Here is a 14,351-nt window from a genome sequence, read left to right as displayed (position 1 = left end):
GGATGTGGAGTACATGGCTGGCACAGGCTTTTCCCTATATAGTACATGGCCGCAGACTTTCCCCTTTAGGGATGTTTGTGCATCTATTGTGGATTTTGTATGTCCAGTTATGACTTTGTTTGCGGATGTGTATTTGGACATATCAATGAGTTCTGTGGCTTCACTTTCGGATGTAATATTTTGAAGTACTATGTCATAGAGATTTTTTTTTGTTAGAGTATGTTGCTTGCATTTAAATGTTTCTTTTGTTATATTGTTGGTTTCAGACATTTTAGCATCTTGAGACCCGACGGAGCGGGTCGCTAGCCCGTCGTAGACGAGTCAGGTTACTTGTCACAGCTGATAGGAAAACTCAGGAGAGGAAGGGCGAGGATAACGAGAAGGAATCAACACCGGACCTGGAACATATCGGTTTGCATGAGCCCTCGATTGATCCTGAGAAGAATTGCATGCATGAGCTGTCTTGTGACTGCAATGTGTGGAGATTCCCCGAAGGACCGTGTGCCATCACAGGTTCCGTCGGAGCAATGGAAGGTGGTGGGGAAGATAGGTAAAGCCAGACAGGAAGTTTCGACAGAAGGCCCTCCCCCTCAAGAAGTGCTTGCATCCACCCCTCAACAATGGTGAAGTCAGGGACAAAGAGATGCCGAAAGCCAACTTCAGAAAAAGAATGCTCGAAGAGGTGGATCCCAAGCCATCACAGACTGACGCTGCGCACGATAAGGTGGCGACCCCTGAGAAAAGTTTCTCAAAACGAATCAAAGACGTGGTGAGAGGGTCGAGAGAGAATAGATTCAATTTTATTAAGGATGCTTACAAGGCACTCACCAATTGAGAAGGGTAAGAGAAATGGAAGAAAGACAAGGATTTCATTTATGTCGTGGAATGTGAGAGGGTGCTGCAATATCCTGAAACAAAGAGGGTGCGTCTCCTGGGTTTATCTGTCGATCCAACCCAAACAAGTCCACCATCTTCGTTTACACCGTGAACGGGCGTGAAGGAGAAGTTCTCTGTTGGTAGTCGGTGTTGAGTCTTCTCCTCAGCATCCATCTCAAAGTACATCGATGCTCCCGATTTGTGCCTTCTCTCGAAATCGTAAATTTTATTCCAAAGGCCGGACAGCTTCTCCCATTTGTCTCTACATTGCTTCCCTGTTCGCATGACGTTCCTGGCCATGCACATCTCAGACGTTTTGCTCCACCGGTCTTGAACACGCGCATGTATGCCCTTCTCCTTCAACATGATGTCGAACTTCTTCCTGCACAGCATCTCCCACTCTTTCCATTTGGTTTTGTCCAGGTAACCATCAGCCGTCTTCTTCTTCTGTTGAGCAGTTGTCGATCCAGTTTCCGATGCAGTTCCTTTTCTCTGTGCAGCCTTCTTGCTAGACTCGGAGGCCAGGACAGATACTTGCGTGGAGGGAACGTAGTCGATCAGAGCGATTGGAGCTGGTGCCAGGACAGATACTTGCGTGGAGGCAACGTAGTCGATCAGAGCGATTGGAGCTGGTGTTGAATTCACAGCAATAGCAGCAGTCCATGCCTCGTTCAGATTCGACCGACCTTCCATGGTAGGAGCCCGACCTCGTTCACCGACACCTGGTTGGCTGATAGTCTATTGATGCGAGTAGCGCGCGCCGCGCAGCAGTTTTGCTCAGATCTTTAGCGCCGTCGGCAGCTCCGCTGTCGCCATGCCCTTCTTCCCATGCAAACTATCTGTCCTTTCGACTCCTACGCCTCCTGTTCCGCGATTGCGAGGCGTCCGACGGCATAATTCTGTCAATCGACACTTTGAATTTGGCGATGTGTGACATTGCGTGTGTGCGCAAAAATTTAAACCAGTGGCACCCACTAAACGTAAAGCAGTAGTTTTGCATCACCGCGACACCGTTCTGCAAAATCGCAGAGTGCGGAAAAGCGTTGCAGGAACCCTTTACAGCGAACAGACAGCGTGCCGAGTCAGCAGAGCAGAGAAAAGTCCAGCTTGTGAAAGATTATCGTGCACCATGTGAACAGAGGGCGGGTGGCGAATCTGCGTGTGGGGGTGGTGCCACGTGAGCAGGGCGATCAACGGCGGAGCTAGGTGTAGAAATCCACGCAAGCAAGGGGAGGGGAATCGGGAAAAGTCGAAAGGGGATTAAGGGGGAGGCGGTGATGGGCGAGAAGGTGGGCGGTTTTGGGCGGTTTTGGGCGATTTATGGGCGATTTGGGGCCTGTTTTGGGGGACTAGTGGGCGATTCGTGGGGGGAAGTGGGTGGTTTGGGGGCGGTTCTGGGCGATTGGAGGGCGGTTTGTGGGTGATTTGGGCGGTTTTGGGCGAGTCTGGGCGGCGATTTGAAGGCGGTTTGTAGTGGGCGGTTTTGGGCGATTTGTGGGCAATATTGTGGGCGATTAGTGGACGGCTTTGGGCGATTTGTGGGCGGTTTTGGGCGATTTGAGGGCGGTTTTCGTCGGTTTTGAGAGCGGTTTTGTGCGATTTTGTGGGCGCATTTGTGGGCGATTAACGGGCGTTAATTCATCATTTTCATCTTCATCATCATCTTTTCCACGGCATCTTGGCAGATATTTTCTTCACCTCAATCAGCTGCTGATGCCATCTCCGCCATAGCCGTGCCACACGTCTTTCCTCGACCTTTCTTCTCCATTTCTTAGCTCCCTCGCCATCGCCACCCTCTCCTCATTCTTCAGTTCCATTCGTCTTTGCTCCTCGCCTCTCCGATCACTGCTCACATTCCGACCTTTTCTGCTCTCCCCAACGTCGCTGCTCCAATTTCCATTGAAACTCCCCATCGACCTCCTCCGTTTTTCTTCCTCCTGGGCGAGAAGGTGGTTGCCCGGTGTCCGTTGTTAATAAGTGCCCTCCCTTGGTTTACTCTGTAAGTGGTGATAGGACGAAGGTTTGTCCGAGGATACCTTGCTCCTTCGGACTTGCTGTGGTGGATAGATTCTGCTACTGCTGCAAAGGGTTCCTCCACAACCCCTTTCCCTCGACCCCCCTTTCCTTCTTTCAGGTCATGTCGTATGTCGAGCTCACCAGACCGGCGTTTCAGCTTCCTCTTCTCAGCTTGTGGCCAAGCTTAAAGATGATTCGTCTTGTCCCAGTCATGAAGAACGCAGCAGAAGCGTCTGCATGGCATCCGTGCTGCCGCTTTTCGTCGATGCTTCCCAGTCCTCAGAGAGCCTTTAGTCCATTGTTTTGGCACCCTTGTAGTCGCAGGAATGGCTTCCGAATTCTCCGTTGTCCAAGCCTCGTCACTAGGGTCATTCAGAAAACCTTCCGGAAAACTTGTGTATTCAAGTCATTGCGAGAAACGGCAGTCAGATGTGGGACACTACGATCATACCAGCAAGATTGTGATGAGAAACTCTGTTTGCAGAGTATAAAGATGCAATGTTTTGCAGGAAGCGAGACATGGATCAGGACTTTGTGTGCAGGATTGTTTTGTGTGACTAACTGATTGCTGCTGTTTCTGTGCGTCTGTTTCCTTGATTGAAGGACCCATTGAACCTTGGTTTTCGTCTTCGTGACGACGAGGGTATTGATCTCCCCTTACTTCTTGACAGGAGGATCCCTTTTTGCTGAGTAGGTTGTCTGAATTTTCATATTCGGAACCCGCATCGAGAAGGAATGACCACAAGCTCTTCCTCCAGTCAGGTTCTCATGGCTGAAACCAGCGAGGCCGCATCCCGTGTGGTTGCAGCGGAAGGCATTGAGGCGTTCGACTCTAGCTCATTCGATGGCGTTTCCTGTGGTGGTTACGAGTCGTCGCAGGACTCAGATAACTCTCTTGGAACAGAGAGAGACGATGAACACGATATGGACCCAGATTTGGATCACTCAATTGAATCAGAACAGGTTCATTCCATATTGGGAATGAACGACGGTGACAAAACGTTGGCAAGGCTTGACGCAGGCGGCTTGCAGTATGGGTATGCACTCGACTTAGCCGGAATGCTACGTATTGGGTTCCTTATTTTGATACGAAGGGGACCTGGGAAAATCTTATATGTGTCAGGCAACTTTGTGGGTTTTCTTTTACGCAGGTGTGTACATTACAGGCGAAGATGCAGAATCCGAGCTCCTTGTTGCAATGAGATATTTGATTGTCGCCATTGCCATAATGAAGCAAAGGTATGGGATGCTCTTTGCCAAGATGTTAGGTGTAATAGAACATTAATTCTTGCCATGTCAAAGTCTCATTTTAAACCACGTAGGTATATTTCTAGTCATTTGACGAGTGTTTCCCCCCCCCCCCCCCCCCTCATCAGAATGTAGTGGATGCCGATACTAAGGATAGGCATGATCTTCCACGGCATGAGGTGGAAAAGGTAAGCTTTTTCATTTACGTTGCCAAACTTAACCTGCTCTTACAGTGTAGTTTGGGTCGGATCTTTGCTCATTAGATCTTGTCATGCAGGTCATCTGTTCGCTGTGCAATGTGGAGCAAGAGGTATAATTCATTTTGGATTGGTTTTTGAAACGTCTGAACAAACGGGAGCGGTTCCTTTAGCTCGCATATCTTGTCCTCTTGACCTCTGTTCTTGGGATTTGATTGCAGGCTGGACAGATTTGCATTCATTGTGGGGTGCGGATGGGAGAATACTTTTGTGTTAAATGCAAATTCTGGGACGATGATGTAAGTCAATTGGCCTTAATTAAATCTTTTTCTTTTCAATACGTGTTTTAAGATATTTCAAATCTATATAAAAGGTTATGCAAGTGTAGTAGAGCGTGTCTCGTGAGTCAGTAAGGAACTATGGTTTCTCAGTCCTGGTTTTTGAATGAAATTGTATTCAGGTCACCAAGAAGCAGTATCACTGTGATGGGTGTGGGATTTGCAGGTATAACAATTCTTGCGATATTTGATTTGCAGAATCTTTGTTTGTGCTCATCTATGCTGTGCATACATGGCTTCCAATCTTTGTTGGTTCTGGCCTTAATTTTCTGAACACTCTTCTGTTCTCTCCTCTTTTGAACAGAACTGGTGGCCATGATAACTTTTTCCATTGCGATCGATGTGGTATGCAATCTCTGTGCTAGTCTTTCTACCACAATCTCTGTGCTAGTCTTTATTATTACCCATGTGTAATATGAATTCGAGGTGGTTGTGGTGGAAGTGGTGGATTCTTTTCCCCTGTTGTTCCTCTGAAGTTTTGTCAGTAGCAATGTACAGAATTGACATATGTTTCTTTACAGGCTGCTGCTATGCAAATATGCTGAGAGATAAACATCCGTGTGTGGAAAGGGCCATGCATCACAACTGTCCTGTTTGTTTCGAGGTTTGTATTTAAAATGGAAATTAGCTCTTGTATCATGATTGTAGTAATGAGCTCAGCTATAGTAAAGGGTGCATGTGTGTGAAGCTGACAATCTTGCTGATATGAGTTGTTTGGCCTGATTCTTGTTGTTTTGCTGATGCTTACAGTTCTTGTTTGAATCAACGAAGGACATTAGTGTGATGCCATGTGGCCATACTATACATATGGAATGTCTGAAGGAGATGCAGCTTCATTTCCAGTAAGTACAATTTTTCTGTGTACTTATAGAGGACTTTCCCGATGGGGTGATTGGTACAAGGCATTGAATAATGCAATTGCCAAATTAGCGGTTTGATTACTTGGTCTAGGGATGGCACAAAAGTGTATATTACCAGTCATATCATTGAAATCATAAAGTCTTCACAAGAAATCGTAGCTTTAATGAAGAGAATGTGGACTTCTTTTCTATGAGCCTTCTCCTTGTGCTAGCCTTTGTATAAATGGATGCTCAAGTATGTGTGGGGGTGTGGATTTGGATATGTGAGAGCATATGTTTAAGCTATGGTCTACATCCACTGTTGGGTGCTGAGAACCCCAGTGGGGATTTCGTAGTAGCTAGTCCTTGCTATATGTGATGGAGTTTGATGGAGTTTATGGTTTTAACTTTATGAATGACTATCATGAGATTAAAACTGCACACTGTGTTGTGTTTTTAAAGGATGAGTTTGGGCATGTTCCTGGATTCATCTAGATATATGTTTTTGCCGTATTAGCATTTCACCTTCTGAAGTTTTCGCCCATGTTGCAGCCTGCTGATATTGCGATAAATTCTATCTATCTTAAGTGGTATGTTGACCAATGAGCTAGATGTCAGATGCTCGTTTGGCAGAGATTAAAATGAAATTGTATAATCTTCACAAGCACTTGTAGCTTGAATGAAGAGAGTGTAGGTGTGTGGATGCTTGAATGAAGAGAGAGTAGGGGTGTGGATTTGTATATGTGAGAGCATAGGTTTATGCTATGGTGATGACGTCAATGGGGTTGCTATAGTAGCTAGTCCCTGCTATGCGTGATGGAGTTTTTGGTTTCAACCTTATGAATGACTATCGTGTGATTGAAACTGCACACTGTGTTGTGTTTTTCAAAGATGAGTTTGAGCATTTTCCTGGATTCGTCTAGATATATGTTTTTGCTGTATTGGCGGACATGCAAATTTCACCTCATGCAGTTTTCGTCCATGTTGCGTCCTGCTGATATTATGATAAATTATATCTATCTTAAGAATGAGCTAGATGTCAGATGCTCGTTTGGGAGAGGCTAAAATGAAATTGTGTAGTCTTCACAAGCAGTCGTAGCTTAAATGAAGAGAATGTGGACTTCTCTTTTATTAGCCTTCTCCTTTTTTGCTTGCCTTTGTCACGGCTGAGTCTGCCCTTCACCTCCGGAGTGTTGTTAGAAACTCAGTACGAATAAATGGATGCTCAAGTATGTGTGGGTGTGTCGATTTGTATAACATATGCTATGGTCTACACCCACTGTTGGGTGCTGAGGACGGTAGTGGGGATGTCATAGTAGCTAGTCCCTGCTGCGTATTGGAGTTTATGGTTTCAACCTTATGAATGACTATCATGATATTGAAACTGCACGCTGTGTTGTGTTTTTAAAGGATGAGTTTGGGCATATTCCTGGATTCATCTATCATACACACACACACACACACACACACACAGAGATATATATGTATATATATATATATATATATATATATTTGAATATCTGAAAGCAATATGGTCTGACCAATTCATGTGCACAGTATCTCACTGCTGGTGTTTTCTGTACAGGTTTGCATGTCCTGTGTGCTCTAAATCGATTTGTGACATGACGAGAGTATGGGAGAAATTAGATGAGGAGGTAAGTCCTGCACTTGCCAATTTCCTTTCGCCCTAATATCAACACACATTTCCTACTAAATGCTGATGGACACCATTTTTCATTTTTCCTATTGCCTATTTCACAGGTTGCCGCCACACCTATGCCGGAGCCTTATCAAAACAAGATGGTAAACTGCTGCTAGTTTATTAGTCCAATGTTGTATTAGTTGACAATCTTGAAAGTATTCAATCATTGGTGCCTTCTCGAAAACCTTAATTAATTCGGTGTTGTTTGCTTATGCAGGTCTGGATTCTTTGTAATGATTGTGGTGCAAATTCAGAAGTGCAGTTTCATGTTGTAGCAAGAAAATGTCTGAATTGCAAGTCCTACAACACTCGCCAGATTAAAGGCAGTGGAACAGCACATCCTTGTAGAAGCTGATGGACCTTTGCTTGCTTCTAAGGCTGAAATCTATTGGGCAGCACAGCAATGACTGGGTTTATGAGAAGATGATGGACAGTCACTGTCCATGATTCTTCACATCAATTCTTTACCCATGCTTGTTGTGAAATCTAATGCTGTCAAATAATTCTTGTATGTTGAAAGTAGGAGCAAGAATTGCTTCTGCTCGCAGGGAGAAGGACGACTCTTCTAACCCTAGAAGCATTTGGCTCCTGTGATTGTATGATACATTCACATTTGGAAAGATTTGCATTGAAAGTTTTTTGTGAAATAAAATCACATGACTTTTTTTGATTTCAAGTTACTTATTTATCTCATTTTGTTTGAAAGTCAGGTACAAACTCCTTGTCATCCTTTCTTCTTTTCGCTTGTGTTATAAAAATTCTAATTTGAGAGATTAAATATGTTGTAGTTCTATGACTACTTTGAGAGATTGGATATATTTTAGTTCTATGAAGGTATATCTTTACTACAGCGTATCTTTTTTTTTAAACACTAGTGAATCTAAGATGGGAGGGTCTTTGAGAACGACAATAACAAGTGTGATGTGCGTTTTGAATTGTTTCGGTTCTTTCGAGCAGCATAGCCATTTTTCATCAAAAGTGGTTCATGTGGCTTTGTGTTGCTTTGCTTCTAGCCTCGTGGTTATTCTTGAGGGAAGGTTTTCTCTTCTAACTCCGAAGGTTTAAAATGTTTTTGCTTGTTGGGCTCTCTCATAATCTATAACACTCAAGTAAATATAATACTTGGACATCAATTGGAGAATGCATTGAGAACTTGATTTGGTTCTTTCAAGCAATATAGCAATTTTTCTTGGTTAATGTTTCGTCAAAAGTGGTCAATGTGGCTTTGTCTTGCCTTGTTTCTAACCTTTTTGTGGTCATTCCTCAGGGCAGGTTTAAGATGCTTTTTCTTGCTGGGCTCCGTCTCATAATCTATAACACTGAAGTAAACATAATATTTGGACATCAATTGGGGTATGCATTAACCTTTTTGTGGTTATTCCTCAGGGCAGGTTTAAGATGCTTTTTCTTGCTGGGCTGCGTCTCATAATCTATAATACTGAAGTAAACATAATATTTGGACATCAATTGGGGTATGCATTGATCTTGTCATCTATCTTCTTGCTTTCATATCATGATGCCAATGATTGTGTGCATGACCTATCTACATGCATAACGTTGATCATTAAGGTAGTTGGTTTGACACTGTCTTGCTAATGTCAACATGGATGTCAGGAATGACATTGGCTCATTAACGTCCACAGGGATGGTGGGAATGTGAGTTGCCTTGCTTATCCATGTTGGTAGAGTTATTCTACCAATGAATTTGTGATGTAGATGTGAAATTGTGAATGTAAATGACATAGTATTTGTGAGATGCTTTGCCCTACCTAATTCTACTATCACAATCTCATCCAAGCATTTTTCGCACCTTTACTCTTGAAAAACCAAGATTAAAAATTCTTTGTGATGAATACTCTGGGGATAGTTTTTACCTTTAATGGTTGCAATGCCTTCAATTTATTAGAGAATATTTATTTATTCTCAAACTACTAATCCCATGACAGTTCTACATATCCTAGTAACCCAAGTCCTTGCAACCATAAAAAATAGCCTATCATCTCAATGTCTTAAGAAACTTTCAAATACCAAGTTAAAAGGTACACTAATGTGGAGTTTTAGTTTAAGTTTTTCACAAACATATGGATTGATTCCTTGCATCCACATGAGAGCAATCAAGTTATAACATACAACATGCATGCAATTCATAGTGTGTGTATAGAACAAGGTCACCAACCATAAACTTTGAGGATATGAGGATGAGTACTAGAGAGCGAATAAAGATTTATTCATGATCTCATTTTTCTTGATGCCAATTTCTTGTCGAATCTTCATTGGGAAGACTTTTGGTTTTTTTAATTTTGGACATATGGTGTTAACATTGTTCTCAAATTCCCTATCGATGAGCATTGAGGATTGTGACGTGTAGGTGTTGGTGTGTCAATCTTGGGAGGATTGTGACATAGGGAAGATTTCGTCATGTGAGGTAGTTGATGTGGGCTTGCAATTGCATGCCAAAGGGGATTTGAGTTAGATTTCTATGTACAGCTATGGAGTGGTACAATCAAAGATGTCGGATTGTGATGTTCTTTGTAAAAAATACATCTAGAGCAAAATGCCTAGTCTAATTGAGTTTGGCAACCAAAATGGTAGTGAAGTTAAGAATTCCACCTCATCATTAACCCTATAACACTTGCTTGGATGTTCTTTACACTTTTTCTCTTCATCTTTTGCATTTGCAGCCAACTTCTCCTTTACTGATATGTCCCCTGCTCAATAAAAGAAAATATGTGGAGAAAGCAGGAGCAAGAAACATTATCCCTTATGGTTGCTTGTTAGGTTTGTCCAAGTTGGTTACTCAAGTGGCTAGTTGCTCTAAAAGCCCTTGAGTTACTTGTTGTAAAGGCCCTCGAGTTAGAGAAAGTGGTCACTTGCTTTAAACGCCCTCAAGTTATGAAATTAAGTGTGGAAGGGATTCTTTTTTAATGAATTTAACCTTGTGTAGGCTTGTTTCAGGACTCAAATCCATTTGCCCCTTCAAATCAACCATATACATTCTTTTTCTAGCCTTTGGAGCCATTTTTTATTGGAATGGCTAGATCAATTGGGTAAGGATCCTTGAAGGTCTTGAAATTTGAAGGTCTAATCTTGTGGCCAAGTCCATTTAAATATTTGAATCCATTTGCCCTATATGGTCGTATTTCACACTTTCTATGTAGCGTTTTTTTCATTGATTTGAGCATATAGTAGAGGTAAAGGCCCTCGACTTAGGCAATGAGTGAAAGAGGCCTTCATAATTTATGGTGCTTGTGAAAAATTGGAAAGGCCATTTAAGGATTCAAATCCATTTGGAGGGTGTTTTTGAGGTTATGGAGAGGTTATTTAAGGATGCAAATCCATTTGCCCCTCCAAATCATGGATATATAGTATTTTACACATTTTCCAAGCCTTCAAAGCCAATTTTCATGCTTTTTAAGTGTTCAAACCATTTCTCTTTCCAAATCAAACCATATGTGGTCTTTTTTCTCACTTTCCTATTCTTTGGAGTCATTTTTCACGGAATAGAAAATACAGAGTCATTGTGTGAGTCAATGAGTGTATAAGAACTTATAGTTGCTAGCTTTGAGCTTATGGCAAGGCTATAGGGATAAATTTCATTCAACCCTTCAACTTGCCCATACATAGTCTTTTATCACACTCTCCTACCCTTTGGAAATCTAGACTTTTTCACTAATTTAGACATATGGAGTGGGTAAAGGCATTCAAGAAAGTGTGCAAGGAATTTATAAATGGTTTTGAGCTTGTGTGGCAAGGCAATGGGGTGGGGGGGGAGGGTTGTTGTCCTAAATGAACGCAAGGGGGGAGGAGGGGGGTGTTAAGAGGAGTGGTAGAGGTAGTGGGGGAACATTTAAGTATTGAAGTGCATTTATCCCTCCAAAGCAAGGGGGTGTTAAGAGAATTGGTAGGTAGTGGGGGGGAACTTTAACCCTCCAAAGCAAGGGTCTTTTTCATAATTTGCTAACCTTTGTAGCTATTTTCTACTAATCTGTGTCTATGAAATGGGTAAGGATCCTCAAGTTAAGCAATGAGTGTGAAATTTCTTCTTTCTTAATGTGTTTAAGATTATATAGAGCCATTTAAGAATACTTTTCTATAGAGAAAAGTTTTAATGTTTTTTGGGGGGCAACAACTATGCAAAGACACAGAGCTCGTAACTTCTTGTAAGCACAATACAACATCGAATAAGTGTTGGGTGTATGCATGTTAAGGTGATACAAATTCTGTGTCCCAGACATCACCATTCAACAACTAAGTAGTGGGTGCAAAGCATGAGGTTATGAAAAATTAAAAAAGGACAAAGGATTGGTAGTTATTTGCTTGTCAAGATGTTATGGGTTGGTTGATGGTTGTCTTTCGCACTCTCTTTTTCATTGTTTCTTGTGAGTCTCTCTCTCTCTCTCTTGTTTCTTGTGAGTCTTTCTCATCTCTCTCTCTCTCTCTCTCTCTCTCTCTCTCTCTCTCTCTTTCTCTCTCTCTCAGTTGCCATTAGGGGAGAATTGGGGTCTCAAAAGGGCCTCATAAGGAATGGATTAAGAAATGGATTAGTCCTAATGAAAGGGCCAAGGTAGGTCCCAAAAAGTCCTAACCCCCCCTCACCTAGGTGGGTTAAGCCCACAAGTGACCCCACCTCTTACACAACTCTTACTCCTAGGTGGGAACCAAAAAATTCAAAATTCAAAAATTTGAATTTTGAATTCCCTCCCTCCTTCTCTCTCCTCCCTCCCTCCCTCCCCCTCCTCCCTCCCCCTCCCTCACTCCCCCTCCTCACTCCCTCCTCGCCCTCCCTCCTCCTCCCCCTCCCTCCCTCACTCCTCCCCCTCCTCACTCCCTCCTCCCCCTTCCTCCTCCTCCCCCTCCCTCCCTCCCTCCTCCATGCCTACTCCTTCTGCCCTCCCCCTCCCTCCCTCCCCCACGCGTGCTCCTCCTGCCCTCCCCCTCCCTCCTCCTCCACTGATGTTCCTCCTCCCCCCTCCCTGCTACTCCTCGCTCCTCCCTCCTTCCTCCTCCATGCCTACTCCTCCTCACCCTCCACACTTGTTGGTCTGCCCCCCTTTCCTCGTCTTCAACTACTGGTCCTCCCTCCCCCATCCCTCCTCCTCCTCGCCCTCCCTCTTCCTGCATGCTGCTCCTTCAAGCCTGCATCTCCATACCTTCTCCTTCTCTACACTCCTTTAGTCATGGCACCATTCGAGGACGTCTCCAACAAGTACCAGGTTCACTTAGAGTTGGAGGCTGAATATGCAAGCACATGTAGTCTAGGATTGAGGGGAGCTTCTAAAATCCACAGTCTTCGTTCACAAGGAAAGAAGCATCTCGACCTTTGGGTAGAAGGATCCTTGTATCCTTTAGATCCTGCCAACCAAAAGAGCCCTCCTTTCCATAGAATGCATGAGCTAGTTCGGTTTGTTGGAAATGGACATGCGAGGTTGCTTGGTTATTACAATCGGTTAAACAATGCTCAGTCAATGGCTATGCAAGCAAGCGAGATGCACAGAGCCCAAGCAGAGATGCTAGCACATTTAGGAAATAGCACCATTGTTGCAATGCATAACTCTATGCATTATCTTCAAAGGGAGAACCAGGATCTTTATGATAAAGACAAAGCATTGGACTTGGAGCGAAATGCATTGGACTTGGAGCGACATAAATTAGAAGAGTCACTCTGTAAGCTAGCTGAGTCCAAAAAAGGCTTGGAAAGATCTATATACAATCAAGTACGATGAGCTGTAGAGAAGGAACGAGAGAAGGCAGAAGAATGAGTGCAAAAGATGAAAGAAACACCTTTCGGATTGAAGGAGAGGAAAAGAAGGTACTTACATAACATGGATGCATTGGCACCCACTGGTGGTGCTAGAAAGAGGAGAGTCTGGGCTACAAGGTTGGTTATCAAATGTTCCAATGAGATTACACTCTTTTGTGCTACACTGTTTGTGACTAAGTTTTTATTGTGTTCTTCTTTAGGAACTTCATGGAAGATGTGATGGGAAGAACGGACGGGGATGATATTGACTATTCATATGCTCTAGCTAGTTTATTGAAGTCAAGCGATGTCATTGGGATACTAAGGGACCCAAGACACAAGCGCCTACATGTGCAAGTTGCTGAGGAGGTGATGAAGGACTTCAAGGATATTGTGGATGCAAAGGAGATGCTTGCAGCTTGCGATACTGCCGGTGTAAGTCATGAATCTTACACATCTATTTTCAAAATTTTCAAGTCTACTATTTTGGGAAAGTATAAGAAGTCTATAGTGCCCCTACCCACATCTTGGTCTGTGAGATGTGCATGGCGAGAAACAAACCAATGTGCAAGAGAAATGCTTGGAGGGTACCGTTGCGTAAGGGGCACAATGACTTGGAAGAGTAAAAAGAAATCTAGCTTGCAAACCTTTGAGGTGAATGCTTTCAACAATGTCTACTTAGATGTTGAGAAACTGCAATAAGTAATGGTCAAATTCAATGGCATGAGAGAAGATGGTAAGAGGAAATCCATTATAGCATTGCACTTTACTTAGTTCATTTCCTATATCATGTTTATCCTAATGATTTTTCTCTTTTGTTGTATAGATTGCAATGGAAAGCTCATGTTTGTCATCAAAATGGATGAAGCTCAATTGGTGAAAGAACACAAGCTAGAGAGAGTCAGCATCTGCATTATGAATAAAGCCTTAGCCTTTGTTCAAGGGGATGAAGAAGTAGAGCAAGATTTCTCAGTGCAATCAAAGAAAGATATATGGTGGCTTGCAACATTTGAGACTCCGAAAGAGTGCCATGAGACATTGAAGTGGGTTTTAGATAGAACAGGAATCCCATCGACCATCCGAAGACAAGAGGAAGGGCAACATTGACAGTTGATGGCCATGGAACCTTTCAAGTTGAATGGCACCTTGCTGGTGATTCGAAAACCCTCAAGTGCTTGCATGGTTGTGATATAGGGGCAATTGCAATGAACACATGCCTTTATTGCATATGTTTGCAATGTAACCAAAAGGCTGGCTTACAATGGGAGAATGGCATTCTATCTTGCAGCCAAACACAAGCTCTGAATCGCAACAAGAAGGATCCAAAGTGGGATCCCATCTTGCCCATCCCACTTGAGAGAGTACACATATGTACTTTACATGTAGAACTACGCG

General features: G+C 43.2%; 2 protein-coding genes across 5 annotated transcripts; one reads left to right on the top strand and one right to left on the bottom strand.

Moving 5' to 3' along the window:
• Window positions 1-632: 632 nt before the first annotated feature.
• LOC147896738 (uncharacterized) lies at window positions 633-1,825 on the bottom strand. 2 transcript variants are annotated; one of them, XM_087381812.1, is made up of 3 exons: window positions 1,563-1,825; window positions 829-1,466; window positions 633-710 (listed from the first exon to the last, which is right to left on the bottom strand). In XM_087381812.1, exons 1-2 carry the CDS (start codon window positions 1,567-1,569, stop codon window positions 874-876), a joined length of 600 nt encoding a protein of 199 aa, XP_087237938.1. In that variant the 5' UTR covers window positions 1,570-1,825; the 3' UTR covers window positions 633-710; window positions 829-873. The 2 variants fall into 2 exon arrangements, with proteins under 2 accessions (XP_087237938.1, XP_087237937.1); XM_087381811.1 differs by having other exon boundaries at window positions 639-1,466.
• Window positions 1,826-2,519: 694 nt separating this feature from the next.
• Window positions 2,520-7,933, top strand: LOC147896737 (E3 ubiquitin-protein ligase RZFP34-like). Of its 3 annotated transcripts, none has more exons than XM_087381807.1 (13): window positions 2,520-2,825; window positions 3,564-3,929; window positions 4,044-4,131; window positions 4,269-4,328; window positions 4,418-4,450; window positions 4,559-4,636; window positions 4,798-4,841; window positions 4,980-5,020; window positions 5,197-5,279; window positions 5,426-5,517; window positions 7,100-7,169; window positions 7,276-7,317; window positions 7,434-7,933. In XM_087381807.1, exons 2-13 carry the CDS (start codon window positions 3,628-3,630, stop codon window positions 7,569-7,571), a joined length of 1,071 nt encoding a protein of 356 aa, XP_087237933.1. In that variant the 5' UTR covers window positions 2,520-2,825; window positions 3,564-3,627; the 3' UTR covers window positions 7,572-7,933. The 3 variants fall into 3 exon arrangements, with proteins under 3 accessions (XP_087237933.1, XP_087237936.1, XP_087237935.1); XM_087381810.1 differs by having other exon boundaries at window positions 2,520-3,535; window positions 3,655-3,929; XM_087381809.1 differs by having other exon boundaries at window positions 2,520-3,535; window positions 3,651-3,929.
• Window positions 7,934-14,351: the final 6,418 nt, after the last annotated feature.

This window comes from Dipteris shenzhenensis, chromosome 11, assembly GCF_047967505.1.
Source record: "Dipteris shenzhenensis isolate YYH24624 ecotype China chromosome 11, Dip_SZ_1.0, whole genome shotgun sequence".
Classification (NCBI taxonomy): Eukaryota; Viridiplantae; Streptophyta; class Polypodiopsida; order Gleicheniales; family Dipteridaceae; genus Dipteris; species Dipteris shenzhenensis.
The sequence above is the reverse complement of the archived record's forward strand: the minus strand, read 5'-3'. Positions and strand labels throughout refer to the sequence as shown.